The 27,965-nt window shown below is 51.8% G+C and overlaps 1 protein-coding gene across 1 annotated transcript in view; it reads right to left on the reverse strand.

Moving 5' to 3' along the window:
- Nucleotides 1–16,216: 16,216 nt before the first annotated feature.
- The window catches only part of XXYLT1 (xyloside xylosyltransferase 1), a 203,852-nt gene continuing 192,103 nt past the window's right edge, over nt 16,217–27,965 (reverse strand). The window contains exon 4 of the mRNA XM_075556234.1: nt 16,217–18,343. Within this exon, the coding sequence (XP_075412349.1) occupies nt 17,947–18,343 (397 nt within the window). The 3' untranslated portion in view covers nt 16,217–17,946. The remainder of the gene's footprint in view (nt 18,344–27,965) is intronic.

A 27,965-nucleotide genomic window follows, 5' to 3' on the forward strand; every position in this document is an offset into this window, starting at 1 on the left:
ACCTGTATATTTCAGTGACATTGATTACAATCAAGTTGTACAGCCGCTCTCGCCCTATGTTTCTAAATTGTTCTTAACATTAGCATAGAGCCGTGTCCCTCGGCATCTTGTATAATCATTCCAGTTGTTATTCTCATTGGATCCCACATAGATAGTTTTTAAAAAGGGTACAGACATTCTTTCTTAATTAAGCTCAGCTATGATTTGATTGAGGAAGATTTTAGGGACTATTAATGGTTAAGGTTTAAAGATTATCTTTTTTAAAAAGCATTTTATTGGGGCTCATACAACTCTTATCATAATCCATACATGCATCCATGTGTCAAGCACACCTGCACATTTGTTGCCACCATCATTCTCAAAACATTTGCTTTCTACTTGAACCCTTGATATCGGCTCCTCATTTTCCCTCACCCTCACTCCCTCATGAACCCTTGATAATTTACAAATTATTATTTTGTCATGTCTTACACTGTCCGATGTCTCCTTTGACCCACTTTTCTATTGTCCATCCCCCAGGGAGGAGGTTATATGTAGATCCTTGTAATTGGTTCCCCACCCTCCACCCTCCCAGTATTGGCCTATTTTACTTTATCTGGGTAGACCTTTCCATACCCCCTGTTAGCTGTTGATAGGGGTCTTAGATCGGAGAAGACTCGTAATAACCCCATGTCCAAAGAACAAAACACTCCCGGATCAAGATCTTCTGCTTTTTCACGGCCCCACTACTTTACCAAGCATGGTCTCCTTTTCCTGGGACTGATGTCTCCTGGTAACATGTGTGAAGTCCATAAGATGAAGTCTTGTCTCCTCAATTCTAAGGAGCATTCTGGCTGTACGTTCCCCAAAACAGATTTATTTGTTTTTCTGACAGTCCGGGGTACTTTCAATATTCTTTATGACACTATAGTTAAAATCATTAATTTTTCTTTGGTTTCCCTTATTCACTGCTCAGTTTTCACCTGCATCGGAGGCGATGGAACATACCATGACTTGTGTCAAGCGCACCTCAGGTCTCAAAGTGATACTTTTGCTCCTTAACCCTTTGAAGAGGTCTTGGGCAGCATATGTAAGCAATGAGGTGTATCATTTGCTATCTGGACTTCCATGAGCATTGATTGTGGGTCCAAAGAAAATGAAATCCTTGACAAATCCAATCTCTTCTCCATTTATGATGATGGTATGTATTGTCCAGTTGTGAGGATTTTCGTTTCCTTTACAGCGAGTTGTCATCCACACTGAAGGCTGTGGTCTTTGATCTTCATCAGCAAGTGCTTCACGTTCTCTTGGTTTTCAGCGTGCAGGTTGTGTCCTCTGCACAGTGTGGGTTGTCAATGAGCCATTTTCCAATCCTGCACCTTCATCCATGTCTTCTTCATAGAGTGTAGGTCCTCAGGTCGTATTTGCTCAGTTTACAGATTGAATAAGCACGGTGAAAGGATACAACCCTGACACACACATGTCCTTGTTTTAAACCACACATTCTCCCCTTGATGACGCTTTTGCATCATAAAGCCAAAGTAAGCACATTTCTGGTCCTCTCTGATTTCAGCTAAGATCCATCTGATGTCAGCAACGACATCCCTCATTCCAAGTCCTCTTTTGAAATCCAGCTTGAATTTCTGGTAGCTCCCTGTTCATGTAACTGAAACCTTTTCATATGGTTTTTCACGTGATCCAACCTTACTACCTTATCCATCCCCCACCCCCCCACCCCCGACCCTTCCAGCTTTCTGCTCCAAGTTACACTGCTATTCTCTGAGTCGTTTGTGCAGCTAAGCATTCGCTTCAGCTCGACTGGATTCCTGCTTCCTAAATCCTGCGCTTTCTTCTTTCTCGGTTCATTCCTTTATTCTGCTGACACTTTCTCCAGAAGCTGACACACAAGAGCCAACTGCTCGGAGAGTCTGCGTGTCTGAAAATGTCTTCATTATTTAATAAGCGTTTTCGAAGATTTTTCTCTTGATTTCTGATATTCTACTATTTCACTCGCATTCACTGGACTACGTATTTGTGAACTGGCAGCTTTTCTTGTATTAGTTCTTTGTAATACTCTCCAAGTACTTCCTCTGATCTCTCTCTTTCTGCCACTGCAGTTCAATAGATGTTGAACCCTCTAAAGTGACCCTCTAATTCTTAATATTTTTTATTCCCTATATTTTACCTTTGCTCCACCCCCTCCCACTAGCGAGGAGATTTCTCCAATTTGATATGCAGCCCTGTTGTGGACTCTTTTGTTTCAGCGATCATCTCTAACTTCCCAGAACACGGCCGGCTGCTCTTTCTCTCATGACTCCTGCTCTGTTTGTGCTTCACGGATGCACTCGCTTGCTCTTTTCCCCCGAGGCCATTGCAACGTGTTTTTGACATTTTCTGTTTTTCTCTGTATTCTGTCTGCTTCCTGAGTGCCTTTGTTCCCAATTGGTGTTTTATCTCTGACTTTCATGGTCAAGGTTTTCCTCAAATATCCAGTGAACCTTGGAGGGGCCTTTGCGTCCAAATGCTAATAGGACATTCTTGGCACAGGGGTGGGATTTGGGAATGGTCAGCTTCCTTGGATGGTGACCAGAGAGTCGGCATTTCCATCTGAGACCCCCAAATGGCAGTAGAGGCAGGTTTTCCTTGGCAATTAAATAGCAGGAGTCCCTTCTCTAGTTGCCAGGAGTCCCTTCTAGTCCCTCCTAGTCTCTAGGAATCCCTTCTTCACATAATAGAAGTCACTTCTCTAGTTGCCAGTCTGAGGCTGGGAGACTGGAAGGCTGGTGGCTGAAATCTGGAATTGGACGTGAGGAGGGGCTGGGACAGGCCTTCCGTGCAGCGTGAGCACTTTCCCTTGGTCACCGGTTTGGGTCCATGTCCAGTTTCCCTCCCTGCATTGGACGTTTCTCCAGGGAATTACATCCAGTCTCCTCCAGGATTGCCAGAGGACGCCTGCATGGGGGAAGAGCTGGGTAGGGATGACTTCTCCTTAGACGGGTTTTCCAAACTGCTCCCTGCTTTCACACCACCACCCACCCACCCCAGCCCCTTCTCCATGGCCTTCCCTTCCCACTCAGGTCCTCCCCTGCTGAGCCAGACCAGGCTCCTGCCAAGGGCACTGGCGGCCTCTTCCCCTGCAGGTGCTTTGCTTGGGTCTTTTCCTCCTCTGCCAAATCACTAACCAGTCCTACCCTTACTTTTTTGTGGTTTGAGGATATAGGGGTCTCCCCATTTCATCCAACTTGGAGTTTTACTGTAGGTTTTTATTCTCCTCTGTGCTGGGGGAGAATTTTTAAGAGAAAATGAGGCAGTGTGTTTTTACTTCGCCACCGGGAAACCAGAAGTCAGACCCCCAAATAGAGATTCTATATATTCCATAAGTGACCTTGCGCCACAATTCCAACAGTCTGTTTGATATCTAGATTGACTTGTCTAAGAAACCAAAAGTAAAAATCCCATGCTGTCGAGCTGTCTCGGACTCACAGTGGTCTGTCAGACAGAGCAGGATCTCTGGGACACACAATGGCCAGTCAGACAGCGTAGGATCTCTGGGACTCACAGTGGCCTCTCAGACAGAGCAGGATCTCTGGGACTCACAGTGGCATCTCAGACAGAGCAGGCTCTCTCTCCCTTTGGGGTCTCCAAGGCTGTACATACTACCTACAGAAGCAGACAGCCACAGTTCTGTCCTGCGGGCAGCTGGCCAGCTCAGAGCACCAACCTGTGAACCAGAGCACTGGTGCTTGGGTGACTCATGGACATCTTACATGTTTCAGCGAAAGAACACTTGGTTGCTTTCCCCATATTCCTCCAAAAATAGTTTCTCCCCATATTTTCTCTGTTTTAATAAAGGCATCCATCAAATTACTCAAAGCCAAAATAAGATATCCGGACCCCAGACCTCATGTCCAGTCTGCTGGTGACCCCGTACACCAGCCAGGCCTGATGGGCTTCAGCCACTTTTACCTGTGACCCAATGCCTGTCAGCCATATGTGCATAGACCTATGTCCCTAGTAATATATTTAGTTGTTTACATATGTGTATGCCTATATTTGTACCTCTATAAAGGTCTTTTGCCTCCTAGTCCCTTGCTCTATTTATTTTTGACGGTCTCCCTGCTGCTCTCTTGCCCACCTCCCCATCCACTGTCTATGTCATGACCAGGTCCTGTCATCTCCCTGCTTTAAACTCTCCAAGGCCTTCCTACTTCACTCAGGGCACAACCCCAACCCCTTCCAGGGCCGAGGAGGCTCCTTGACCGGGTGCCTCCCTCTCTCTGCCCTCTCCTGTGTTGGACACGTCAGCCTCTGGCAGTCCACCAGAAGAGCCGGGTTTCCCTGGTACTTTTGACCTTGCTGCTCCTCAGCCAGAAATCTTCTCTCCAACTCCCCCGTGGCTACCCTTCTTTCATTTCAGTTCTTGGTTCAATATCACCTTCTTAGCAAGGTTTTCCCCGACCAACGATTCTAAAGTGGTCCCTTCCCCAGTTAAACCAGTGGCTATTCAGTGGACCCCGACTCCTGGACTCCTGCTGACTCCCTGTGTGTCAGGTAGCTCTGTGCTCTGCAGGGTTTCTACCAGCTGCTTTTTCAGAAGTGGATCGCCAGGCCTTTCTTCTGAGGACCCTCAGAGTGGACTCAACCCCCAAGCTATTGGTTAGCAGCTGAGCATGCACACTGCTGGCTACACCCAGGGATTCTCTGCCTGACTGGCTATAGCATCGCTCTCTGAGTTCTCTGAACCACCCCGCAGCCAGATCCCTGTGGCAGAACACGAAGAACGGACATGACCAGAAGGTGGGCGCATTGACTTGGAACAATTGGTATACACATTGGTCAATGGGGACCTAATTTATATAATACCCACCTACAACACAATCGAATCTGAATTACAATGAGAATAATAAAATGACCTTATAACAGGCATCTTTGTTGACTCTGTCATCTGTCTCCTTCCATGAGAAGCTGAGCCCCCGCAGGGCAGGGACTGCATCTCTGGACCATTGCTGCCTGCACGAGACCGAGAGCCCTGTGGGATGGAATCCGTGGGGGCCTCGGCTTTGTCCCCCATTGTCTCCAGTACACATACCGGTCCCCTTGTTTGCTATCTGGAGGGCGCTGCTGGGGGCTTAAGTCAGACTGTGAATGAGAAGACCCTTCTTAGCATGTCGCCCTGCCCCCGCCCCAAGACCAGGGGACTTCCTCACTTCCTGTCCACTTCCCCGCCCACACCCTACTCTCCCCAGAAGCTCGATGAGGGGTGAGGAAAAACAAGCTTCTTTGGAGGTGAAAGGCCCCGCGACATCTGCGCAGTCAAAAGGAGGTGGAGTGGCACTTCAGGACCCCAGACCAGAGCCTGCAGCTCCTCCACCCTGAGCAGGTTCCACCAATGGTGCCACTCGGGAGCGCGCGTGCTGTGGGCCTGGCGTGCGCAGGGAGCTGGGGATGCATGGGTGAGGGCGGCCCGCTGCCTTCCCTGGGTTGGCTCTGAAAGGCAAAGACGTCACAACACGTGCTGGGCCCAGTCAGTGGCGTCCGGGGTCAAACAGGGTCGTTATGGCTCCCTCTCTATTTTGCTAAGGGCATTCTTATTCCTCTTAAAATTTCCATCAATGATGAAAAACAGGATATTGTGTTTTGCTTTGTAAGGCTCTTTTGATTAACCCCCTCCCTTCTCCGGGAACGTGTGGTATGAGCTGGTAGCTGATTAGCACACTGACCACCCAGCTGTGTGCCCTGCAGCATCAGCATCTCTGGTAATCCACCTTGGGCCACCCTGCGGGGCAGTGCCCAGGCCACTCCCTTCCTCCCAGTCCCTGCTCCCCTCTGGATGCTCAGAACCTTCAGACTGGGACATGAAAAGGCTCCAGAGAAGAAAGTCAATGTCTCCCAAAGGGCTCAGCAGGGGGGACGGGCATGTCCATGGACTTGGAAACCCAGAAGTGCCAGGGGGACAGGGACATACAGGTGAGAGCTTTCAAGTCTCTTAAATCAGTTGCTTGACCTTGACCGAGTTGTCCTGTCTCAGGAGCTGTTCATCCATCTCAATCTACCTTTGGTCAGTCCCGAATGCGGGAACGTCTGTGTCCTGGGAGAGCACACCCAGGCAGAATGCTCCTTTTCAATTCTGTCAATTACTGAGCAGGGAAAATAGAACATTTGAGAAGAGCCTCCAGTCAGATGTTGGCATTCTTATGGGCATAGGGACTGCCTAGCACCCAGCGTTTATTGAGATGGATGAGAGGACAAACATGAATACCGTCATTAACTGGAGATAATCTTGATGTGGTGTGTGTGTGTGTGTGTGTGTGTGTGTGTGTGTGTGTGTGTGTGTGTGTGTACATCAGGGCCTCCACCTATCTTCCTCTAAGATGGTACAAACCAAGGGAAAACCATTTGGGGGCAGTTGATTCTGACGCCCTCGGGTCCCACATGTGCAGAGCAGAGTGTCTCAATGTCCCTGGCTGCAGGGCACAGGCCGGAGCTCACCGAGGGGCAGCGTCCACCCCACTGGCAGCAGGCCTTGTGTGGCACCCGCATCTACATCACACCGCTGAGGGTAGGGCTTGTGACATTGGGCGCATGCACTCTACCCCCAAATGCTCAAGAAAACATGTCAGTAGGCAAGTAAGGAGAAGAATTGCCCCCTGGGGCTAAAGGGCCCTGGGCTTCTTGTGTCTGCAGGCTTGGCTCAGAAGGAGCTACACGATCCTCTGAATAGCAGTGGCATGCTTGGCTCTCCAACGGAGCCAATTCTGTAACCATCTGCACTCCGTCTCTTGCTTCCCAGCTCCACAGCCACCAGCTTTCTGCTCTTCTCAATGGATGGGGTGGGCACAGCCCCCACTAGTCATGCAACCCCCAAGGATTTCACGAGTGTCGACGAGATGCCAGTTCCTGGGCCACCAGTGGGAAGTACAAAGGTCTCAGAGTTCTCGCCCTGAAGAAGTCTAGCGGCAGAGTGAGCTGGCCAGAGAGCGCTAAGGTTACAGTGGGCTCTGCAATAATACATGTAACTAAAACCACCCCCTAAATCACGGCCATCGAGTGGCTCCCAACGCACAGCGACCCCCTGCGACAGGGCAGCAACACCCCTGCACGTTTCCCGAAAGCCCCGTCTTTCTCTCATGAAGTGGCTGGTGGGCCAACACGTAACTACTCTGCCACCAAGGTCCAGGTAACCCACCCAAACCCCAGGTCCCTTGCGGCCCAGTCTCAGCTCATGGTGGTGCTCAGTCCAGCAGTCAGCACTCACTGATAGGGTAAGACCAATCTGTATTTGTGTTTCTGAAGAACGGGAGTCCCATTCACAAGCCTCTGCCCCCTGTGTGGTTATCTCCAACCAAAACCCCTCTCCTGCCTTTCTTTGCATGCGCTTCCCAGTCTGTCAAGCTCGCTCCCAGTCCCCCACTTTCCACGCAACCTCAAACAGCCTGCGACGGGTCTCTCTTCCCCTGTGGGCCCGGCTCCACAGCCCCTGCCAGAAGGACCCCTGGGCTTCTCTTTCTCTAGACAGACCTTGCCCAGGCCAGGGACTGACTATAGGATTCTACTAGTTGGGTGTTCTGGGAGCTCCATGACTCCCTCAGGAAGCGTAGATCATTGCTCATTATGACTGCTTTCCCTAACAGCCAAACTCCTTACAGACAAACTCCTTCACGATGTTACAGCAAAAATGAACTAGGTGAGAGGTCCGCCAAAGGCTTTCCTCATGCCGAGTTAGGTGTTGGTGGAGGAGTGGGCCTGGGTAAAGGAGAAGGGGGTGATGAGCAGGCGGGGTGCTCTGGAGCAGCTGGGTAAAGGTCAGAGGGGTGTGACATCAGGGCACAACGTCTGGGCCCTTTGCTCCTTAGCCTCATAGGCTGTTGGGTAGAAAAGCCATGCTGGAGCCTGGTCATCCCATGAAGGCTGGGACAGCAGAGGCAGGAGTCAGGTGCGGGCTCTCTGCCTTTCGGTGATCACACTCGCTTGTCTTGGGGTACCAGTGGACAAGGTTTCCAATTCCCTGGCAGGTGTGAGGGCTGTAACTCATGGCCGAGCAGCTCCATCTGAGAAGATCCAGGACATCCCAGCTCTGATGAGGATGCTGTGTTATCCAGGTGATCCCCACCCCCACCCCTAACCTCCCCATATCCCTAGACCATGAGGATGCCAGCTTCTACACTTTTAATTTCCACCTGGGCCTTGAATTTCAAGATCTGGTCCAACTCCTATCTGTTACACTGGAGGACTCCGGAGCCTCAGAGGGGAGTGACTTTCCGTGGAGCACACGGCAGGTCAGTAGCAGGCAGGGCAGGAGAGGCCCGGGCCCCAGCCTGGCCCTGAAGGTAGCAGAGCAGAAAGCTCATCCTTCTAGAGTTCAGGGGAGTTCTCCAGTTCCAGGCAATGGTCCAGGATAAGCCACTATTAGTTGAGACTTTGTGGCCCCAGAGAGCATGGTATACATGGGGCCCAATTGAGTCCCTACAACGCCCTGACCCATGGATGGGAGCAGGCGCCTCAGAGGTCAAGTCTGGTCCTCAAGGCCTCACAGGCAGGCTTTTTCTCACCTGGGGCTCATGTCTCAGCCCTTGACCGGATGTAGGGTCCCTCTAGGAAGTCTCCCTGAACCCTTATCACAGCGGTAAAACGGCCTCACTGGTCAGGAAACGGAGTTGGGGGTGGGGCTGACTCCTCCTCACCTGTTCCCATGGCAAACTCTGCCGCCCAGTCCATGCTGACGGGGGAGAACTGCCCTTGTGGGGTTCCAGACTGTAACACTTTACAGGAGTAGAAAGCCTCATCTTTCACCATGCCCCCAGGAGATTGGTAAGTACCTATGACACACGCAAGTGAACAAGAGGCAGAGCTGGGGGTGAAGTGGGTTCCCCTCTTCCATGAAACTCTTCTGTCTTTCCCTTGACAGGAAGCCGAAGTCAACCCTAGTGAGGTGTCTTAGTTGGGTACTCTAGTGTGTGCGCACACACACACACACACACACACACACTCTCCTCACTTATTGACATGGTTTGGTTCCAACAACCAGGCCATTATGCATTGGTAATACAAAGGCCAGGAAAGGAGTGCTGGGGAAATGGTTTCCATCCTGATAATCCACCTGCACATTCTTTGAGGGTATCAAGGGCTATCCAATGAGGCGTTCATTGGGAACTTGACCCCATCCACCCTCTAGCCCCAACCTTACCCCTAGAGATTCCCTTTTGTTCCCAAAACTCAGAGACAACGTCAAGGGAACATGGCTTGAGCACCTTGTTGTGTTGTTAGGTGTCACAAACTCTATGTACAACAGAACCAAACCAGCCACTTCTGCTACCATGCTCCCAACGGTGTCTTGTTGGAGCCCATTGTTGCCGTGACTGTGGCCATCCATCTCCTCGGCAGTCTTCCTCCTTGTTTCTGTAAGAGGAAAGAAGTAGGAGCCAAAGCAATTTATAGAGGTATAACTATAGGCATATATATGTAAATATATTAATTTATAATGAAAGCAATAGAGGTCAATGTACATATATCTATATGTTAAGTATTAAGATAGCAGACAGACTTTGGGCCTCTACTCAAGGCCTCTCTAAACACAAGAACACTTTTTTCTAATAACCTGACACTCTGTGATATTCACCTTCCTGACATGATCCCTGAAGACAAAATCAGTGCTTAAGCAAATGTGGTGAAGAAAGTGGATGGTGCCAGGCTATCAAAAGATATAGCATCTGGGGTCATAAAGGCTTGAAGTTAAACAAGCATCCATCTAGCAGGGAAGCAAATAAGTCCACATGGATGAAGCACACCAGCCTGTGCGATGAGGTTGTGAAGGGATCAGGTATCAGGTAACAAGAGATCTGAAACAAACAAATATATTGATGAGAAAGAGGTGGGGGCGGTGGTGGAGTGGAGACTCAAAGCCCATCTGCAGACAACTGGACATCGCCACAGAAGGGTTACAAGGTAGGGACAATTCAACAAGGGTGCAGTATAACACCGACAAAACATACATCATTCGTCTAGTTCCTCAATGCTTCCTCCCCCCCACTACCATGACCCAGTTCTACCTTACCAATCTGGCTAGACTGGAGTACCCACATTGGTACAGATAAGAGCTCTTGACACATGGAATTCATGACAGAAAAACCCTCAGGAACAGTAGTGGGAGTAGCAATATGATGAGGGGAGGGGAAGAGGGAGAAAGGGGAACCCATCACAAGGGTGGATCTATAGCCCACCTCCCAGGGGGACGAAGAACAGAAATGTGGGTGAAGGGAGACAGCAGGGACAGTGTGAGACACAAAATAACAACAATAATATAAGTGATCAAGGATTCACAATGGTGGGAGGGGAGGGGGTGGGAAAGAGAAACTGATACCAAGGGCTCAAGTAGAAAGAAAAGGTTTTGGAAATGTTGATGGCAACATTTGTACAAGTGAGCTTAATATAATTGAAATAATGAATTGTCATAAGATTTGCAAGAGCCCCCAGTAAAATTATTTTTAAAAATATAATAAAATAACCCCCCACAAAAAAGTTAATTTTGACATGGCATAAATTGAAGAGTGCAGAATGGTTCAGGAAATGGTTAAACCAAACCAAACCAACTGACATAAAGTGGATTCCGCTTCGGAGCGACCCTGAGGGGGCTGGACAGCCTCAGCTCTCTCTCCCACGGAGCAGCTGAGCAGGGTGAATTCCCAACCTGTGGTTAGCAGACCAACACCGAATTCATAGTGCCGCCGCGCTCCTTTCTGCAGAGAGCGCACTCTAAACAGCCCGACAGCAGCTCGGAGCCACTCCTCAGGACAGAAGTGAGGCCACCCGCTCCCCTCGAGGTTTACAGCCTCAGAACCCTGGGCGGGGGTGGGGGGGGTATCAGTTGGAATAGACTCAATGGCAGTGGTTTGGTTTCTGTGGCTGGGGCAGCTCTACTCGGTCACATGGGGTCCCCATGAGTTGGAATTGACTAGAGGGTAACACTCGACAATGAAGAGCAGTAGCAACACCTTAAACCGCCTGTTGGCGGATGGGAGAGGGACACAGCAATAACCAGGAATAAATCCTCCGGAGAAGGCAGACCCCTGCTGGGAGCCATGCTGGGGCCAGGCCTGGACTAGGGAGGGTGGACTCCACCTCGGGACCGGAAATCCAAAAAATAGATGAGTGAAGTGGAAGAAAGACACTTCTTTCTTATCCTCCAGCAAGGGGGCACAGGTAGAGACACCCTAAGTGCCGAGTCGGACCAAATGAAAAGAAGGCGCTTGGTGTGCTGCAAGCACCTCAGGTGGTGGCTGGTCTGGCCTCGGCCGCTCTGCCGCAGTGCACCTGGGCAGACAGCTGGACACATATACACACCTGCTAACCCCAGAGACAACCCAACCCTTTACGTACCCCACTGCTTCCACAGATGGTGAAACTAAGGCTCAGATAGGACAGGAGGTTATCCGCACCTTATAAGTTCCCTGCACTGGAAACCTTGACCAAACACAAGGCTCCGGGAATTGATGGAATCCTAAGGGAAATGCTTCAACGTGCTGATGAAGCACGAGAAGTACTCACTCGTCTGTGCCAACAAATTCGGAAGACAGCTACCTGGCCAACTGACTAGAAGAGGTCCATGCTCACACCCATTCTGGAGAAAGGTGACCCCACAGAACGCTCAGATTTTAGAATGATAGATTAAATATCAACATTATCACATGCGAGTACCATTTTGCTGAAGATCATCCAACAGCACTTGCAGCAGGACATTGACAGGGAGCTGCCAGAGGTCCGGGCTGTTTGCAGGAAGATGAGGACCAAGGGCTATTATGCTGCTGTGAGATGAATCTTGACTCAATGCAGAGCATACCAGGCGTTTGACTGGGTGTGAGATGAATCTTGACTCAATGCAGAGCGTACCAGGCGTTTGACTGGGTGTGAGATGAATCTTGACTCAATGCAGAGCGTACCAGGCGTTTGACTGGGTGTGAGATGAATCTTGACTCAATGCAGAGCGTACCAGGCGTTTGACTGGGTGTGAGATGAATCTTGACTCAATGCAGAGCGTACCAGGCGTTTGACTGGGTGTGAGATGAATCTTGACTCAATGCAGAGCGTACCAGGCGTTTGACTGGGTGTGAGATGAATCTTGACTCAATGCAGAGCGTACCAGGCGTTTGACTGGGTGTGAGATGAATCTTGACTCAATGCAGAGCGTACCAGGCGTTTGACTGGGTGTGAGATGAATCTTGACTCAATGCAGAGCGTACCAGGCGTTTGACTGGGTGTGAGATGAATCTTGACTCAATGCAGAGCGTACCAGGCGTTTGACTGGGTGTGAGATGAATCTTGACTCAATGCAGAGCGTACCAGGCGTTTGACTGGGTGTGAGATGAATCTTGACTCAATGCAGAGCGTACCAGGCGTTTGACTGGGTGTGAGATGAATCTTGACTCAATGCAGAGCGTACCAGGCGTTTGACTGGGTGTGAGATGAATCTTGACTCAATGCAGAGCGTACCAGGCGTTTGACTGGGTGTGAGATGAATCTTGACTCAATGCAGAGCGTACCAGGCGTTTGACTGGGTGTGAGATGAATCTTGACTCAATGCAGAGCGTACCAGGCGTTTGACTGGGTGTGAGATGAATCTTGACTCAATGCAGAGCGTACCAGGCGTTTGACTGGGTGTGAGATGAATCTTGACTCAATGCAGAGCGTACCAGGCGTTTGACTGGGTGTGAGATGAATCTTGACTCAATGCAGAGCGTACCAGGCGTTTGACTGGGTGTGAGATGAATCTTGACTCAATGCAGAGCGTACCAGGCGTTTGACTGGGTGTGAGATGAATCTTGACTCAATGCAGAGCGTACCAGGCGTTTGACTGGGTGTGAGATGAATCTTGACTCAATGCAGAGCGTACCAGGCGTTTGACTGGGTGTGAGATGAATCTTGACTCAATGCAGAGCGTACCAGGCGTTTGACTGGGTGTGAGATGAATCTTGACTCAATGCAGAGCGTACCAGGCGTTTGACTGGGTGTGAGATGAATCTTGACTCAATGCAGAGCGTACCAGGCGTTTGACTGGGTGTGAGATGAATCTTGACTCAATGCAGAGCGTACCAGGCGTTTGACTGGGTGTGAGATGAATCTTGACTCAATGCAGAGCGTACCAGGCGTTTGACTGGTGGCCACAAGAAGCTATGGAGGGCCTTAAGAACAAGAATCCTGGGACACTTCGTTGTGTTTATGCGGAGCCTGCACATGGATCAAGAGGTAGCTCTGTGACCAGAACAAAGGAATATTGTGTGATTTACAACAAGAACCCGTGTATCCGAATGGTGTCCTCCCATCATACCCACTCAATCTGTATGCTGAGCAAATCATCAGAGAAGCTAGATTCCATGAGGAAGAAGGCGGCATCAGGACTGGAGGGAGGCTTATTAACCTGCCATATGCAGATGATACAACCTTGCTTGCCGATAGTGAGGCGGCCTTGAAGCACGTGCTGAGGGAGATCAAGGGCTGCAGCTTTGAGTATGGATTACAACTCAATATTACAATGACACAGTTGTTGAAAAGGTTGAAGTTGTCAAGGATTTTATTTTGCTCGGATGAGTGCTCATGGAAGTAGCAGTGAAGAAAGAGATCAAACACACTGCAGTGGGTGAATCTGCTGCACAAGACCTCTTTAAAGTGTTGAAAAGCAAGAATGTTACTTTGCGGACTATGGTGCGTCGGACCCAAGTCATGGTATTTTCAATTGCCTCGTCTACATGTGAAAGTTGGTCATTGAATAAGGACGATCGAGGCAGAATCTACGCACTTGAATCCTGGTGCTGGCGAAGAATCTTGGAAGCATGGCGGACTGCCGAAAGAACAAACAAATCTCTGTTGGTAGAAGTACAAGCAAGGAGAATGCTCCTTCGAGGCAAGGATTGTGAGATTTCATTTCACATAACTTTGGACATGTTGTCAGGAGAGGCCACTCCCTGGAAAAGCTCGTCATGCTTGGGAAAGTAGAGGGGCAGTGAGAAGGGGACATTAAGAAAAGCCATCAATAAAATGGATTGATACCAAGGTCGCAAAATGGGCCCAAACAGAGCAATTGTGAGGATGACAGGACCGGGCATTGTTTCGGCCTGGCGTATACAGGGCCGCTATGAGGTGGAACCAACTTGATAGAACTGAACAAGTTTCCTGAGCTGCTGGGTCTGTCCTGATCCTCGGGACAAACCCAGATCTCTTTCCTCCCCACCCTGCTAGAGCTCTCCGGCACCCCCACTCCCCCTCCATCCCTCTCCCACCCTGGCATCAGCAGAGTGGTGTGGCTCAGGAAATCAGGCAAGTAAGTGGTCCTCCACTAAGCTTACAGTAGGGATAGTGCCGTAAATGGCTAGAATTTGGTAGTCTAAATGAGTCTTTTAAGTAATAATCGTAATTCTCTTGCATTTGTGTATTCTTTCACAGCCCACCAAGCCCCCTTTGCTCCCACAAACCTGCCTGTGAGGGGGTCTTATTACTCGTATTTCTAAAAAACGAGAGGATCGACCTTGTCCAGGTCGAGAGGGAGGACACAGGTTGAAAGCCAGGCCTGGCTCCGGTGGGGCTCTCTCCACTGCGGCAGCCCGCTTGCTTGAGAGTTTCTGCTTGTCTTGCCAACTCCAGACTCTGCACACTAAGGTCAAGGAGGGAGTCCACGTTAGCGGAGGTTTGGCCTTCAGTCAAAGCAGGTGTCCGGTCCCGGCTGCACTTGTGACTGCAACCTGCAGACTCGTGTGCTTTGGCTGGATGCCCACTGAGCCCCCACGCCCATTTTTGCTTGCCTGACATGCTATTGAAGGGGCTGCTGGGTTTGTTTGGCTTGACGCACAGACAAGAATAAATCTTTTCAACACCTCTTCAAGCTCTCCTAAGCCATTATCGTGTGTGAGGCGGACTTTGTGTAAACACAAAAGATGGTGTCTGAAAAATGAAAGCAGGCTGGGCTTATGTTAAGAGGATCGCTCCCATGTAGCAAACTAGGGCATCAGTAGGGGCAGTTGAAGACCCAGCGCCCACGCAGCCTCGATTGTTCTCTTTGGAGTGATGTCAACCATTTCAGAAGTCACTCAGGACTGTGAAAAGAGCCAGAATAAGCCAGTTGTCCTTGAGCGCCTCCAAGTCACAGCACCGTGGCACTACGTCCTAGTGGGTTTTCAATGGCTGAGCGTGGGGCAGTCTTTCCTCTGGGGCACCTTCTACTGGACAAGAACCTCCCACCTGTCAGTGAGCAGCCGAGCACATTAACCTGTTGTACCTGGTGACACACTGGTGAAGCTTCGGGCTTCAGACAGCAAGGTCAACAGTTCAAAACCATCAGCTACTCCTCAAGAGAAAGGTGAGACTTTCTACTCCTGCAAAGAGTTAATCGTTCTGGAAACCCACAGGGGCAGTTTCACCCTGTTCTAGAAGCCCACCGTGAGTGGGCACCAACTCGATGACAGTGTGACCATCCAGCGACTCTGCCGTGAGACTACCTATCTGTAACTGAGGAGGGGAGCGGGTATTACGTTTTTAAGTGATTTAGTCTTTATTTTAGAATTAATTTTCATGGTGCAAACTGTAGAAACACAGAGGGAAACTCACCTTAATCCTAGTAGACAGCCTCCTTTCAGACATCTGAGGGCGAAAGATGTCCTCTCTTGTGAAGATTGAGAGTCTTGGAAACCCTATTCGGGATCACTCTGCCGTCGGGAGATTTTCTGGTGGTGGAGAAGGTTGCACATTGGACCGTGAGCTGTAAGGTCTGCAGTTCGAACCCACCAGCTGCTGTGTCGGAGCAAAAGGCGGCGTTCTACTCCCACGCAGGCAGCTCTAGCCTGACCCCGAGGGCTGCTGGGGTTGGATTTGACATGACTGGAGTGAGCTTTGGATGAGGGAGAATCACCTCAATGGTTTGGTTTGGATTTGTGGGAACTGTCAAAAATCAGCACAGGTACCGCGCAGGCGCAGGCGCAAGCGCAAGCGCAAGAGCCTGGTCTGGTGAGATTTGCTAACGAGCATTATTTGACTGTTCACCCGTAGCTGGAGGGTCAAGGGCTCTCGGGTGGATGAAAGGGAAACTTGGGGCTGTATGTGAGGAGATTTTGTTTAGCATTTGATCATTTTGATCAAGAAATTTATGATTTTTTTCCTGGCAATAATAAAATAGACTATGAATGATATGCCCAAAAGACTGTTTGGAGGGAAAAAGAAAAAAACAAAAACGAAATACACTTGCAAGTATTTAGCTGTAGAAACATTTTTATTATTGAAATTATTACAGGAAAAATATGTTCATTAATGTGAGTCTAAAATTGTCTAGCTTTGAACCCATTTTTCCCATTAAAATAATGGTTTTCCTAATATAGTATTTGAAACACCTGGTTTCTTAGGAGTCCATCAGAATAAAGAACAGGCTCACACACACATGCATATATGTATATGCAGATGTATGTGTCTATGCACAGATATATGTAATTTCAAAATAAAACTAAGATTGTACCATACATATAATTTCATCCTTTGCATTCTTAATAGCACATTGTAACATTTCCCAAAGCCTTAAATGGTCTTAAAAATGTGGTCTTGAATGGCTACCTAAAGGATTCCATTAAATGGATGAAACACACATTGTGCCCACTGTCCTATTCAATACTTCAAGGTCTATTATAAAAATGCTGTCATGAACATGTAACACACGACTCCATCCTCGATGCTTACTGTTTTCTTACAATGAACGCTAGGACTTGAGTTACCCCATGGCGCTCTGATGAGCAGTACTGACGGTGTATGTGACTCCCGAGCCCACCTTGATGCTTGGCATTCAGTCATTGGCAGTCATAAATAGGGACTCCAGTAACCAACAGGCGATTCTGCCACAGCTGGGAGTCAGGGGAGAAAGGGTTCCCCTGGGCCAGGGCACGATGACGTAGCTGGACCAAAAAGGAGGGAGGGAAGGGCCTCTCTTTTGCTTTCATCCTAAGACAAGAACCCTGCCGTCCCCAGTGTCCTGGCCGGCATGACCCGGGCTGTCCTTCAAGCCCTGCTGCGGGCACGCTTAGCTGCGGGAAGCGCAGGGAGACCAGGGAGGCCGAGTGCCAGTGGAGATGGGCATGATTCAGAGCCTCCACGCAGGTGGAAACGGTGATTAGAGAAAGAGGGCATCAATCACTGTGTCCTCGCAGGTGATTTATTACCTAGTCTCAGCCCGGGTGGAAAGAAAGGAAAAAGGAAATGAAATTGAAACAAAAAGAGATAAGCATCCCACAGCACGTCTTCCCATAGGGCGCGGTGCAATGAGAACGCAGCCAGGGAGGTTTTCAAAACGCGGGGACTGGGACTCTGACGCGCCTCTGCCGAGGTCCCGGGGCTGCTCTCTGGTTGGGGTGGGGGGTTGGGGATGGGGAGGCTGGGAGGGGGCTCCCCTTTCGGATGAACCTCCCTGGGTCAGCAGATCCTGCGGCATGTCCCTAGGGTGGAGGGCTTGATTACTGAGTACAATTTGGTCACAGGGACGCCGCTTGGATGACTAAGGGGTAGTGGAGTGCTGGAGAGACGCTGTGAGTCCTGAAACAAGGACAATCATTTTCTTATGGGCCCAGGAGGCCCCCCGGGAGGCGGCGGTCCGGAACCTCTGTGGGTCACCGAGAGCCGCAAGAATCGGCCACGGAGGGCAGGCGGGCGGGCGGCTGGTTAAAACCCCGTCTGACTCAGCAGAACTCACCGAGTGTTTGTTCGCTGGCAAAATGACAGAAGCCTGTCCGTCTACAGGAGGCTGATATCTGGTCCAAGAAAGGTGGGTTGGCTAAGGGGTGCCCCATTCCTTGGGGACTGAAGGCAAGGAGCCTCGTTTTAGTTCCTTCTTTCTCTCCATCTGCGTTGACTTCTAGCTCACGGGCCTGTCTCCGGGTGCTGTGCCCGGCCCTCCCGATGCCACCTCCCCGGGAGTACGAGGGTCCTAAGGGCCAGTCCCTCGGGGTGGGGCTAGTCCTCGGGGATGGGCGTGTTGCAGTTGCCGTGGTAGATCTTGACGTGGCCCTCACAGCGGAAGTAGGCCTCGAAGACGTCCCGGTAGCCGTGGTCCCGCCACCAGGTGCAGAGCTGCCGGTTCCAGGCGCAGTCGAGCACGTGGAAGAGCTCGGGGTGCTCCATGCCGATCATGGTGAAGAAGTCCTGGTCCCCGAGGTGGCCGCGGAAGTGGTACTTGTCGGCCAGCTGCCGCACGCGCTCGGGCTCCAGCAGGCGGCCGTAGAGCGGGGACTGGCGCATGGCCTCCAGGTGCAGCAGCATCACCCCGCTGTTGAAGCCCGGGACCCCCTCGGGGGGAGGGCTCCCAACCCGGGTCTGGGGGTTTTCATGGCGAAACTGCCAGAAGGTGTGCCTGGAAGGGGACAGGTAACAGGGTTAGATCAGGGTCGCCATCCAGCCCCTCCTGGTAGAGGACGTCTCCACGCTTGTGGGGGGCCACCGCACTGCACAAAGGGGGGCGGGAGGCTGCCCCTGGACAACTGGACAGCGGCCCAGGCAGAGGGGGCTCCATGCTCTTAGCACCTCAGCCCCCACCCACCCCATCCCCCGGCAGAACTCTCCAGCACTTCCCTGGGTCCCCCATCTTGAGGAGAGAGCAAGACAGAGAAGGAGGAGGAGTGGCTCTGAATGGCGACAGTGGGGGAAGGGGTGGGAAAGCCACCGGCTGGTTGACAGGAGGGCACTCTGGGAGTGGGGGGTGAGAGCCGCATTCATGAGGCACCAAGCGGGCCATGCCTACAAGGCCCGGCAGGCCCCGAGGCGGGAGACTGCTCAGGGCACACACCTCTGGGCTGCAGTGGAAGCAGCTACTTTGGGGGACCCCCCCAAAGAGCATTGGAGCTGGTTGAGGGGAATGCCGCCTGAATTTCCAGTGCTGAGTTCTGCTTGGAAATCCACACAAGTTCACAGATACCGAGCCCCCAGTCCTCTAGCTGAGCACGTCACTCTGCAGAGGAAATGCAGCCCCTGGGGGTTACCCAGGTGACGCCACTGTGGCCTCCGACCTCGCCAACATCGAGAGAGTGTGTGTGTGAGTGTATTTGTGAGTGTGTGTATATGTGTGAGTGTGTGTGTATGATTATGAGTACGATTATGAGTTTGTGTTTGTGAGTATGAGTGTGTAAGTGTATTTGAGTGTGTGCGTGTATGTGTGAGTATGAGTGTGTGTGTGAGTATTATTATGAGTGTGTGTAAGTGTATTTGTGAGTGTGTGCGTGTATGTGTGTGAGTATGAGTGTGTGAGAGTGTGTGTGTGTGTGAGTATGATTATGAGTGTGTGTGTATGAGAGTATGAGTGTGTGTGTTTGAGTGTGTGCGTGTATGTGTGAGTATGAGTGTGTGTGAGAGTGTGTAAGTATATTTGTGAGTGTATGTGTGTATGAATGTGTGTGAGTGTGAGTGTAGGGGTGTGAGTATGATTATGAGTGTGTGTATGAGGGTATAAGTATATTTGAGTGTGTGCATGTATGTGTGTATGAGTGTGTGTGCATGTGTGTATGATTATGAGTGTGTAAGTGTATTTATGAGTGTGTGTGTGAGTATGAGTGTGTGTATGTGTGTATGATTATGAGTGTGTGTAAGTGTATTTGAGTGTGTGTGAGTGTATGTGTGTATGAGTGTGTGAGAGTGTGTGTATGTGTGTATGATTGAGTGTGAATGAGTGTGTAAGTGTATTTGTGAGTGTGTGGGTGTATGTGTGTATGAGTGTGTTTGAGAGAGTGTGAGTGTAGGGGTGTATGATTATGAGTGTGTGTGAGAGTATGAGTGTGTGTGAGAGTATGAGTGTGTAAGTGTATTTGAGTGTGTGCATGTATGTGTGTGAGTATGAGTGTGTGCATGTGTGTGAGTATGATTATGAGTGTATATGAGTGTGTAAGTATATTTGTGAGTGTATGTGTGTATGAGTGTGTGTGAGAGAGTGTGAGTGTAGGGGTGTGAGTATGATTATGAGTGTGTGTGAGAGTATGAGTGTGTAAGTGTATTTGAGTGTGTGAGTGTATGAGTGTGTGTGTGTGTGCATGTGTGTATGATTATGAGTGTGTGTATGATTATGAGTGTGTGTGAGTGTATGAGTGTGTGTGTGCATGCATGTGTGTGAGAGTGTGTGTATGTGTATGACTATGAGTGTGTGCGTGTGTGTGTACGGGGAGAACCCCGGCCCACAGGGGTGAAGTCACAGCAGCCATGTCAGAGCCTGGGGGCGGGAGGGAGGGCTCCAGGGTCTCCTCCTTGTTCAAGCTGACGACCCAAGAGGCGCTGAGCCCCAACCTCAGGCGTCAGCCGGAAGCCCCCCACCTGATCTTCAGTCAGAAGCAAGGGCAGGGCAGACACCCTCCCAGGGGGGCTCTCCTCATAAAGAGGCAGTTTATCACCAAGAGGGAAAGACCGAGTCTGAGGCACCAGCACCCTGTGGGCGGAAAGCAGCACAGGCGAGACCGGAAATGGGGCAACGTGCTGCACCCACGATCCTCACAGGGTGAAATGGTTCTCAGCCCTCGGAGTCCCCAGAAGTGGAGTGGAAAACAGCAGGGCCCCTGTGCCTCCCTGAGGTCCCCCTGGAGGCCTCACACTGGCCTTAGACGGAGAGAACGAGATAAGGGGTGTGGACGCGATTGTTGCTAAGGCAACCACTCTCTTATCCATCAGGAAGCAGGGAAACGAGCGGCTACCACCAATTCCTCACCCACACGTGCAAAGACCATCTGCAGGGCTTTCTCACGCTACCTCCACCCCCTTTGTCCCAGGCAGCGAGGGGACGCCATGACCTCCATCTTCACAGGGCGGTCAGCTGGTCTGGGCAGGGTCCCAACTCCTCCCTGGGGCTTCTGTGCTCCAGAGGGCCTTCCTCTGCTGGCCACCCCACACTCTGCAGGCTGATGCTCCAAACAGCAGCATGTGGGTTGAATCCTTCTCTTTGAATTTGGCTGGCCACCCCAAGACCAAGGCTACGGGGACCCAGGGGCACAGCTGCTGCAGGGGAGAGCTGAGAGGTGCTCTGAAGTGGCCAACGAGAGCCCCAAACCCTGGCCCTACCTCGGGCCCAGTGTTCAACCACATACTCACGGGCCCTGCAGGGGCACCGGCTGGGGTGGTTGGGGACCACTGTATGACTCCAGGCATGTAGGCCTGTGTCCTGGAACTTCTAGAAGTTTCTCTGATTAACTTCACATGGGTACACTTACTCACTGCCTGGGTTTGGGCCTGTGTAGGATGGTGCCCCATCTTCCATGGTCATCTAGAGACCCATGCGGGAAGGGAGGAGAGAGCTTATTCCACCTTAGAAATAATCCCCCACGAGAAGCTTGGCCCCACACAGAGTCCACCTAGTCATCAAGGGCATTCTTCTAGTCAAGATGAAGTTTCAGAATTCTTTTGTATCGAATATATCCCAATCATCTTAAAAAAAAATGGTGGAAAACGCCTGAGCACACGAGGAAATGGAATGATTAAAAATGCCAGTGCTCAGAAGAGAATCCATCTCACTGGGAAGGGGCATTTGAAATCACGTTTAAAGGTACCGTCCTTCCTCTCAGGAGATCTGTCCTTGTGGCTGCTGCCCAGGTCACTCCACAGGGCTCTCATCCAGAGGGCCTGGCCAGAGACTCTTAGGCTCATGGTCCCAGAAAAGAGCACAACCCCGGCCTCCTCTCCTGGACACCCTGCATCCACGGCCCACTCGCTTGCCTGGAGCTATTCTCCTGGGCCAGTAAACTTGCCAGAGGCCTCCACTTTCACTTCCAAAGCGGAGAACATACCCTGACTCTGAGGCAGTCTGCACCAGGTTCCTCTGGAAGGTTCTAGAAGCCTGTGCTAACCCAGAGGCTGTGGTCAAGCTGTAGGTGTGGGGCAAAGAAGGCTTCCCTGAGGCTTGAGGACCAGAGCACAGGCTGCGTACCATCCCCTCCCCCAGATGGGCCAAGAGTGTGTGTCGGAGAGCAGAACAAGTCTCGGAGAAGCCAGTAAGGCGGGTCCTGCACACAGTCTACTCAGCCAGGTCACAGCAGGGCACGTGGTTTCCCTAGGTCCATGCTATGTGCCGTCAGCCCTTGTTGCCTTGGAAGGGACCCTGCTCTCCAGCCCAGCAAGAAGGAAGGCTGGAGTGAAGAGTGGCCCGTGGCTGTGGCCTCACCAGGCCCTGTAGGTGACCTGAGGTGGTTCTGGCCCAGAGCCCTCTTGGGCTATTCTCAGACCAGTGGCATGGCGTCTCGGTCCTCCAAGTGCTACCCTTCAGCTTGCTAAGGGGACCCATTTCCTGTGGTATCGAGCTGGAGTGCCAGGTCCCCCTGCCAAGCTCTACACTGCCCACCCCCAATGCATTCCTTCCTGCGAGGGTGTCTGCATCTCCAACAGCAAGGCTGGAAGCAGGTTTGGACAGAGAAGTGAGTGAGAAGTGCCCCCCACACGGTCCTCCTACAGAGGCCCCTAGTAGCACTGAGCGAGGCTCCTCAGAGAACCACAGACTGTCAGAGCCTGATGACGTCTAGGGACTAGTGAGTGCTTGCTCCCATTTTACAGACGAGGAAGCTGAGGCTCAGAAACTGCTCTGCCCACAGTCACACAGCTGAAAGGCAACCCCACCATCCCAGGCCAATCAATGTGTACCCTTTCCACAAATATAACCTCATTCAGAAGATACCTGCCCTCACCTCATCCCTGCCCTAGCTCCTGTGGCCAGGGGCAGTCCCATTCACATGGCAGGGGCCTTCCATTTGAGCAGGATGGCCTCCTCCCTGCTTGCATGTCTGCACCTGCAAAGGCAGCTGGGCGCCCCTGACTGGCTGGCCTTACCAGGGGCACCAGGAGGGAATAGAGCAGGTGCAGGCCTGCCCTCACGAGACACGCATCTGTTTTTAAGCACCAGCCCTGGTGGCAGACCTGACACCAGGGCTTGGAACAGGTCCCCTCTGCTTCTACCTCCTGCTGAGAACTTACCTTCCCACCCACAGGATTCTTCTGAACCAAAATATCCCAAACCCACTGCCATTGATTTGATTTCTGATTTATAGTGACCCTATATAGGGTCTGGGGGTCTATACATCTTCACAGGGACATACCGAACCAAAAAAACAAACAAATTCACTGTCGTGCCTACAGGGCAGAGTAGAACTGCCCCTGTGGGTTTCCAAGACTGTAACCCTTTACGGGAGCACAAAGTGTCTTCTTCTAGAGAGCAGTTGGTGGTTCTGAACTGGTGACCTAGCGGGTAGCAGCCCAATTCGTAACCCACTACACCACTAAGGCTGCTACTTCCAGACCATACTGTTCATGAAAGCTGGAGATCCAATCAGGGTGTGACAGGGCAGCTGGGGTGGCGGCAGGGCTCTCTGACAGGACTCCTCATTGGAGCGGGGGCAAGACAGGAGGGCTTCTGGCCATTCCAACATAGCTCTCCCTGCAGCGAGCTCTGCTAGTGCTGTGCATTACGAATCAGACTGGTGTCCTTAAGGAGTTCAAATCCACCAACAGCTCCAAGGGAGAAAACTGAGGTGTCTGCTCCCATAAAGATTTCTAGCCTCAGAAGCTCTAGCTATGTAGGGCCGCTGGGTGAAATAGAACCATGTAGGGCAGCCGAGTCAGAAGATGCACTGACAATGGGTTTGGCTCAGTTTGCAGGAGAGATCCTGCGAGGAGAGGCCATGGCAGCAGCTTCCCTGCTCCCGTGTGAGCATCACCCCTCCCACCCACTGCAGAAGGCAGCAGCATGGGACCTCCACCCTGAGGAGGTGGCAGATGCCCCTGCTTTGGGGACCTGTGGTCTGTCTGCACTGCTACCCTAGCCTAAGAGAATGGACATCCAGGGATGCTGAGAGCAAGAAGGGGGTGGTAGGGGGGAGAAAGGGACTAACAGCTGAAGAGCAGATGTTTCTCTCTCGAAGCAGGGCAATCCTGGGATCCACTCCACCCATCTCAGAGAGGCGAGGAGCCTGCATGGACTCACGGAGCAGATGTGAACTCAGCCAGGCATGCTCCCAAAGCCCATGCTCTTCCAGTGATGGGCCACCGGGCCCTCAGCAGGAGGCGGGGGGAGTCCCATAGGTGCAGCGACGCGATCGTAGGAGCCAAACTTTCACAGGTGCAGCGACTCGATCGTAGGAGCCAAACTTTCAGAGAGCTGAGCCTGCTACGATGAGTACAACACTGAAACCCAACCCCTTGCCATCGGCGGATTCCAGCCCAGAGCAACCCCACAGGAGGAGGAGAACTGCTCCCAGGGGTTCCAAGAGTTCACAGCTGCACGGGAACAGACAGCCTTGTCGTTCACCTGATAAGAGGCTGGTGGAGCCAACTGCTGACCTTGCAGTGAGCAGGTCAGCCCCTACAATAGCCTTCCCATTTTGCCTACATGATCACTGAGGCCCAATAAGTAGACTCAAACCAAACCCATTGCTGTGGAGTCTACCCGACCCATATTGACCCTATGGGACAGAGCAGACCTGTCTGACTGGGCTCCCAACACTGCACATCTTTATGGAAGCAGACTATCCACCTTCCTCCCATGGGGCTGCCAGTGGGGTGAGTCACTGGCCCTCTGGTGAGCAGCTGGATACGCAACCACACCACCAGGCCTCCCTGCAGGGTCTCTACTAGGTCGGAATACCCCAGGAGTCCTCGTTTCGGCCAGGCAGCCCTCAGACTCCGCCCCAGCCCCAGCGAGGAGCCTTTAGTAAACCAGAAATAATGATGGAGAACATTATGACAGCTCATCTTCCCTTATGTTCTTATCACCCACAAACCCAGAGGTCTCCTGTGGGACCCACAACAGCCCTTAGCAAGTGCCTGGCCCCTGCTCCCCCAGTGGGCTAAGGCTGAACAAGCCAGGTGGAGTGGGTGGCCTGTCCAGAAGGGTGCCAGAAAAGGGAGTCTTCACGCCTGGAAATGCAGAGGGGTACAGAAATTTGGGTGTAGGGGATACAGGTCAGCAGCGCAGGTCATCCAGCAGAGAGTAGTCCAGAAAGCAGCCCCAAGTGAGAACTTCGAGGTTACCAGAGAGCACTCTGGGCCAGGAGAGTGAACCATGGGGCGAATACCCACATATCTTACAGAGTGCCAACTGGCCCAGCAGACAGAGTAGCAAACTGAGCACCGCCTTGCCCTCAGGAAACTGCTGCTACGGGGAGAGATGAGCCCACATGAGGGATGGAGAAAGAAGCTGCGACCTTGGACTCAAGGCCAGCTGTTGGCAACACTGGGCTACTTGAGGCCTTAAGAGCTCAGCTGTCAAGGAGGTGTTACGAGACTCTGGGAGCCACCGAGTATGAAAAGCAGTGCATGAAGCCCTGCCCAGCACCCTGCCCATGGGGAGAGGCCCTGCCTCACTGTGGCACCCAGACACAGAGCAGACGCTGGGCCCTGCCCAGTCTCAGGGTGTGGTGGCACCTAGGGACTAGCCCTCACTCACCCAGCTGGCCCTCTGGAGGTTTCTGTTACGACACGACTTCCTGCTTCAGGGACTCTGGAGTAGCAAGCATGACCCACATTGCCTGTCTTCTTCCCAAAGCTACACGGGCACAGCTAGGCCGATGATGGGGCTGGCGGAGATGGCTCTGTGTGCGCACATGTGTGAGCGCGGCATGAGCAGCCTCCCCTGAGGGACACAATCTGTGCCATGCCCCAGGGAAGCCCACAGACAGAACAGGGTCCCTTCCAGGGGGCACCAGAAAACAGAGGAGGGGGCGATTTGGAGGGCATACCAGGCTTGAGGCTGGGCAGTCTTGTAACCAGCCAGAGGTCTTGCCCAGAGGATTTGGGGTGTGGTGGGTAGGTAACCCTTTCCAGTTGTGAGTGTAGTCGGCTGTGTACTGTTGCAGTTCTGGGGCAGATGTCACAGAGGTCACAGCCTAGCTTCTTCTAGGATGGGAACTGAGGTCCCTCTGTCAGCAGGGCTCCCATCCTGACCCTTGTAGGACCTGCTCTTCTTTGTCTTTTTTCTTAAATCATTTTATTGGGGGCTTGTACAACTCTTATTACAATCCATACATCCATCCATTGTGTCAAGGAACCTTCTCTTACACTCACCTCTGGCTATTCTATAGATCACCGGTCTCTCCTGGGTCCTCCTGGCCCCCACCCAGTCTAAACTGCCTCTACCAGTCTCTCCCAGCATGCTGAGAACCCTGTAGTGCTGAAAACTGCAGAGGCTGAGAACTTGGAAATGCCTTCAAGGGAGGGGAGGGGCAGAAGCTGGACAGGCAGGCATTGGAGTGCAAGGACGGGAGATGGAAGCGCAGGCAGGGTAGAGGGGAGAACCCTCATAAAGAGGGAGAGCTGGATGTCTGTCTGCTGGGGGCAAGCATTGGAGATGCCAGAGGAAGAGAGACTGGTGAACAAGAAACATCGCAGCTGCTCCACAGGGAAAGATGGGGCTTTCTACTCTCATAAAGTCACTGTCTCGGAAACCCACAGGGGCAGATCGACCCAGTTCTGTAGGGTCACTATGAGTCGGAATCAACTTGATGGCATTGAGTTTGCTCGTTTTGTTTTATTTCGTGAGTACTGACTATGTACCAGGTCTTAGCTTAAGTTCTTCCGTGTACTAATGCATTTAACCTTTTAACTACCAAATCAGGCATGTGCTATGGTGTCTATCTTATAGATAAGTATGGGAGAGAGAGAGAGAAAAACTATCTGCCCCAGGTCAGGAAAGGGATAGAAGCAGACAGAAGAGGTTGACAAGAGAAGGGGAGGCTTGGAACATGGGAGTCTTGGGACATGTCTGAGGGCACAGTGGGATGCAGACCTGGGCAGGCGGGGAAATGGTGCATCAGTTCTGAAGTGAAGACTGAGTCCTGCTGCCAGGGGGCTGGTTCCAACTCATGGAACCCCATCTGTTACAGAAGAGAAGGGCTTGATGGACTTGGGGCAGGGGTAGGAGGGGAGCTATACTCTTAGCAGCAGGAGATGGATGGGCCCCTCTTCCATGGTCCCGCTGGGTAGGCTGGAACTGTCCGGCCTTTAGGACAGTGGTCAAGTGCAGGAACAACCGAAACGCCTGCATTTTGAAGAACGCTCCCTTTCAGGAAGATAAGAAGAGGAAGCATCGAGGGAGAAGGGGCTGGGATGCAAACAAGGGCTTGAGAAAAGCAGAAGGCGCCCACAAGGACCCCTGTGGGCGATAAGAGGGATCCCTGAGAGAAGAATGTGAAGATGTGCCAAGGAGCCCTGGGCTCGATGGGCAAGCGTCTGATTCACCTTTAAGACTTGAGGGTCTCAAATTGTAAGTGGCTGCATGCATGCATGAATGAATAAACCCAACATCAAGCCCACTGCCATCAAGTCAATTCCAACACATGGTGACTCCACCATGTAGGGTTTCTGAGGCTGCGATCTTTCCTGGAGCAGTCAGTCTCGTCTTCCTCCGCTGCAGTAGCAGATAGGCTTGAACAGTCAACCTTGCAGGAGCAGCCCCATGCCTCACCCAGAGTGCCATGAGACAGGGTAAAATCAGAGGTGGGGATGGAACGGAGGTGGCAGAAAAGGCAGCTGGCAGAGAGCAGTGTCCTGAGCTCTGTGGGCTGGAGCTGTGGGAGGAGGACCACCTATGGAGAAGCTGGTGCTGGAGGGTCTTTGCAGGGGGCCACGAGGTCTCCCTGTAGGTGAGGACAGAGCGGGCAGGCAGCGCTGCCAGTTCCACACGCTCAGGAATCTTCTGCCCAGGCAGGAGTGAGGAGGGCTGTGTGGAGGCCTGAGCCCAGTGCCCACAGACCTCTGGACACTCTCCTTTCTACCTCTGGCCCCTGGAAGATGCCCAGTCGTGAGGACTGTAGCTTGTCCATCCTTGTTAGATGCAGCCCCAGGACATCACCTGGAGACCATAGCGGCTGCAGCCAGCAGGCAGGGCAGGGGAGGAAGGCGTGCCCTTGGCCTGCCCTGGCTAGTCTGGTCCCAGCTCAGTTCCACAGTCGTGTCCTTTCCCTGAATTGAGGTTGACAGAGTGACCTTCAGAATCGGCTCACTGCCCCCACAGCCCCAACAGA

The sequence above is a fragment of the Tenrec ecaudatus genome, chromosome 8, assembly GCF_050624435.1.
Source record: "Tenrec ecaudatus isolate mTenEca1 chromosome 8, mTenEca1.hap1, whole genome shotgun sequence".
NCBI lineage: Eukaryota > Metazoa > Chordata > Mammalia > Afrosoricida > Tenrecidae > Tenrec > Tenrec ecaudatus.